This window comes from Bidens hawaiensis, unplaced genomic scaffold, assembly GCF_021521415.1.
Source record: "Bidens hawaiensis isolate Kalapana, Puna unplaced genomic scaffold, B.hawaiensis_p1.1 tig00033529_1, whole genome shotgun sequence".
NCBI lineage: Eukaryota > Viridiplantae > Streptophyta > Magnoliopsida > Asterales > Asteraceae > Bidens > Bidens hawaiensis.
The window spans coordinates 60200-63976 of record NW_027495752.1 but is presented as its reverse complement, the minus strand read 5'-3'; the positions used below and the strand labels follow the sequence as shown (position 1 = coordinate 63976).

At 36.0% G+C, this 3777-nt stretch overlaps 1 protein-coding gene across 1 annotated transcript; it reads right to left on the bottom strand.

The window, feature by feature from the left end:
* Positions 1-1007: 1007 nt before the first annotated feature.
* On the bottom strand, positions 1008-3083 carry LOC143584999 (thaumatin-like protein 1b). The gene is made up of 3 exons (XM_077066898.1): positions 2942-3083; positions 2173-2866; positions 1008-1624 (listed from the first exon to the last, which is right to left on the bottom strand). The coding sequence occupies exons 1-3, from the start codon at positions 3003-3005 to the stop codon at positions 1462-1464; spliced, it is 921 nt and encodes a 306-aa protein (XP_076923013.1). The 5' UTR covers positions 3006-3083; the 3' UTR covers positions 1008-1461.
* Between the last annotated feature and the right edge of the window lie 694 nt (positions 3084-3777).

Here is a 3777-nt window from a genome sequence, read left to right as displayed (position 1 = left end):
TAATATGAAGTGTAAATGCATTGCATTTGTTAGTTTTCAGGTGGTGTTATTTGTTTTAAGAGCCTCTCCCGTGGAATATATGGTGAGAGCGGCAAGTTAGCAAGATTAGTAAATATCAAGTCATACAATTTCTTGTCATTTAGGTCTTCATTTGACCGTTTGTTTTCTTTAATCATTTTTTGTATTTTATTTGTTTGGTCTTTTTTATATAACATAACCAGAATGTTCCCCTAACCTGACCCGACCCGAAAATTTTAACATTTGGTTGCGAAATATCTGATAACCGAAAAAAAGATGAACCCATAGAAAAAAAATCCTGGATCCGTCACTGTGTGTGTGTTGGGGGGGGGGGGGGGTGTTCAATTGCCTCACGCCTCCTTGGAATTGAAACTCAAATGAAAGAGTCCCTTTGACCCGGACATACAACCTAACAAAAGATAAAATACCTTTAATCTAACTCCACATTATATATATGATAAGATTTTACAATATGTAAAATCGAATAACATTTCTTTTATTTAACTCTCTAATGCATATTACAAGGGCGAAGCTTTATTGAGGCCCGAGATAGCCCCGACCCTCTTGTGTTTTTGCTCAGTGGTGTAAATTTACCCGTTTTCGGCCGAAAATTTTTATACGTAGTTTAAGTTTAGCCTTTTTAGGCTGGAAATTTGAGCCCGGCACCCCCTCGTTTATGAAACTTTGTATGCATTTTGAGCTCCCCCGTTGCCTCAGTCCAAGCTTCGCCACTGATATATTATATTTATTCACATAATAAAATCATGATTATATGATTCATACTATGCTTGTATTGGCATGTCTAGGGGCATGCTTTTAATCAATCGTTTTAGTTGTCCCTAAAAAAGTTGATTCAAGTTGATTAGTATTTTAAATGAGCTGTGGTTTACACGTGGCTTGGTCGACAATGTTTGTGGGCAGCCCAACATACATTATTGAATTTTTTATATATTTCCAACGATTATTTATTTATTCAACACATTTATAAATTATTAAAATAAAAAATAGATTAATATTCCTTCATTATTTCCCACTAAATAGAGTGGGTAACATGTTGCATCAGTACACCAAATGGCTCTATAAAGAATTAATACCTAGCATCTAACTATCATCAAAAAATGAAAAATAAACCAAAACTAAAAAACATTAATAAAAAATCAGCCACTAACTTACTCTATAGTACCGTACAACTCAATAATGCATAAAAAAAAGCTCTTCAAAGATAATCTTGTTTTTGTGTAGAATTCGAAAAGGAAAGATGATCCGGAAGCATAAAGTAAGGGTTTTTGGTGGAGGGTTGCTTTTTAAGATGACACCAATCCATGTCACACATGAACTCAATTGTGTCAGGAATATGAATGTGAAAAGAAAACGGGTCCCACATCTATACTCGATAAAATGATCCATTTGGATGACAGGGTTCTAACCCGAATGTGACCGGGCTCATAAAAATGCAACCATGGTTGCCATCACAACAATAATGGCATAAATGTTGGCGTAACGTGAAAAAGCGTCACTGTTTTCCATCGCATCTGCTCCTTCGTATACCATACCAGGGTTGAATTGCGGTGTTGTTGGAGCTTGTTGCTCTTCAGTTGATTTCTTGCTGTCAAATAATTTAATTTAATTTTTTATTAAGATAATTATCACCAAGTTTAAATATAGAAAAAAAATCCTATAGAAATTTACATTTATGATTAAAAAGGAAGGATACAACCAATTATGTATCATTAGATTAATATAAATAAATTATAATTAATAAGATTCAAACATTAAAATTGTTATAAAAAAAATTGAAATATATAATTTTAAAATCTCACATCTTTAGGCACGTTCTACATTTAAACTAATTTCTATTTTTCCGCACATGGGAATTTACCGTTGTATGAAACGGTAAAACAGCCGTTAGCTAGCCGGCGAAAATATCAATACGTGTAAAATGACGGTTCTACCCTTACTACGATCTAATCAGCCTAATTTAATATGACCGTTGTGGGTATCCAGTGAGGGCAAAAATGCCATTTTAGCTCATTCATCTGACGAATCAAACATTAAACATCACTTAAAAGACAAGAATTTTGCAAATGCTATTAGTAATAATAATGTCATTTTTGTAATTTGCTTATAAGTGTTTATCGAATCAGGATTATTTACCTGGTGGTTTGCGGTGGGCAGAAGGTGACCTGATAGTCAGCACCGGTGCAAGTGAACGTGCTAGTTTTATCATCGTACGCATAACTATATGCGCGTGGACAAGCCGTCTTAAACAACTGTGAGTACGACGACGGTTTACACGTATCCGGTGTACCGTACGCGCCGCTACAGCAATACTCCTGCTGCCCAAACGCCTCGCACGCGCTTTTACACGCGACACCTTCACCATCAGAATTCATCACCTTCAGCGCGTTAGGACAGGCGCCGTTGATATCCACCATACACCCGGTGAAGGTACAATTATGCCCGGTCCCACCGGTCGGAGACACCAGCATCGGGAGGTTATACCCGTCCACCAAACTCACGTCAAAGAAATCCATCCCGCCATCACCGTCAAGGGTGAACTCCGCCAGTGTTGCTGGCGGAGTGGCACCGGAGCCTGCGCATTCCATTTTCCCGGATCCGCAGTCTCCAGTGCCACAAGAGAATTTACCGTCGGCGTCTTCTGAGCAGTGGGTTCTGCCCCAGAACCGACCGCCCCAAGACGCAGGCGCGTTTAGTATTCTGGATTCGCCCTTCTGCAGGGCGAATCCAGTGGGTTGGAGAGGGGAGATCCCCGCGTTGGATAATATTCCAGGCCAAACTGTTTGGTCACACTTGTTCACGAATGTAAACGTTGCGGAAGATATTACACCTACAAATGAAAATATTGAAAATAATTAATAATTCGGGGATTCACAGGAGATTGAATTATTGAAAATATTGGAACCTTGGATTAAGGATTGTGAGATTCCGAGTATTATAAGACAGATTGATAGAAATTGTCTTGTCATTTTCGGAAATGGTTTAATCAAAGGGTGTGTGAAAATGGTGGGAGTTTGTAAGTTTAAAGGCAGTGGGAGCGTATATATAGAGGATGATGATAAGAGGCGGCCTAGGGAAGTGGCTTTGAAGCAACGTTTATATGACCAAGATTTTTAATTAATTACTGTTATTGTTGTTAAAAATAAATTGCATGCTAATTTAGTATGTGCCCTCGTATATTAAAGAAAATTCTTTTATTTTATTTCTTTTTCCAGAGATTATATACTTGTAATATTTTTAAAATTATTATTAATTATTAAAATAGTTTGAATAAACTGGCATGGTTTTTTTTTTTAAACAGACAATTTTATAAAGACAACAACCAAAACACTAGCTTGAAACTGATCAAAAAAAACATCAAGGAAACACCGGTTACAACACTCACACAAAAATATAAAACAACGAAACTCAAAAACAAAATAACACCATGTTTCTCGTGGACCAAATTCCCCTGTTCAAAACAAGGAAACTGGCATGGGTTTACAAGGATGATTGGTGATTTACTATTTCATATCCTTTTATTGTTATTATTGTTAAAATAGATTAAAAGGGTAATTTAGTATATACCCTCAAAAAGAAAAGGAAAAAGGAAAAGAAATAAATTTAGAGAACGATATGTACTGGTATTATTTAATTTAATTCTTATAATAGTTTGACAAAACTCGCATGGCTTTAAAGGAATATTGGTGAATTACTTTTTTTAAAGGTATTTTTTCTATTTTTCTAAAATTTTGTAGGAAA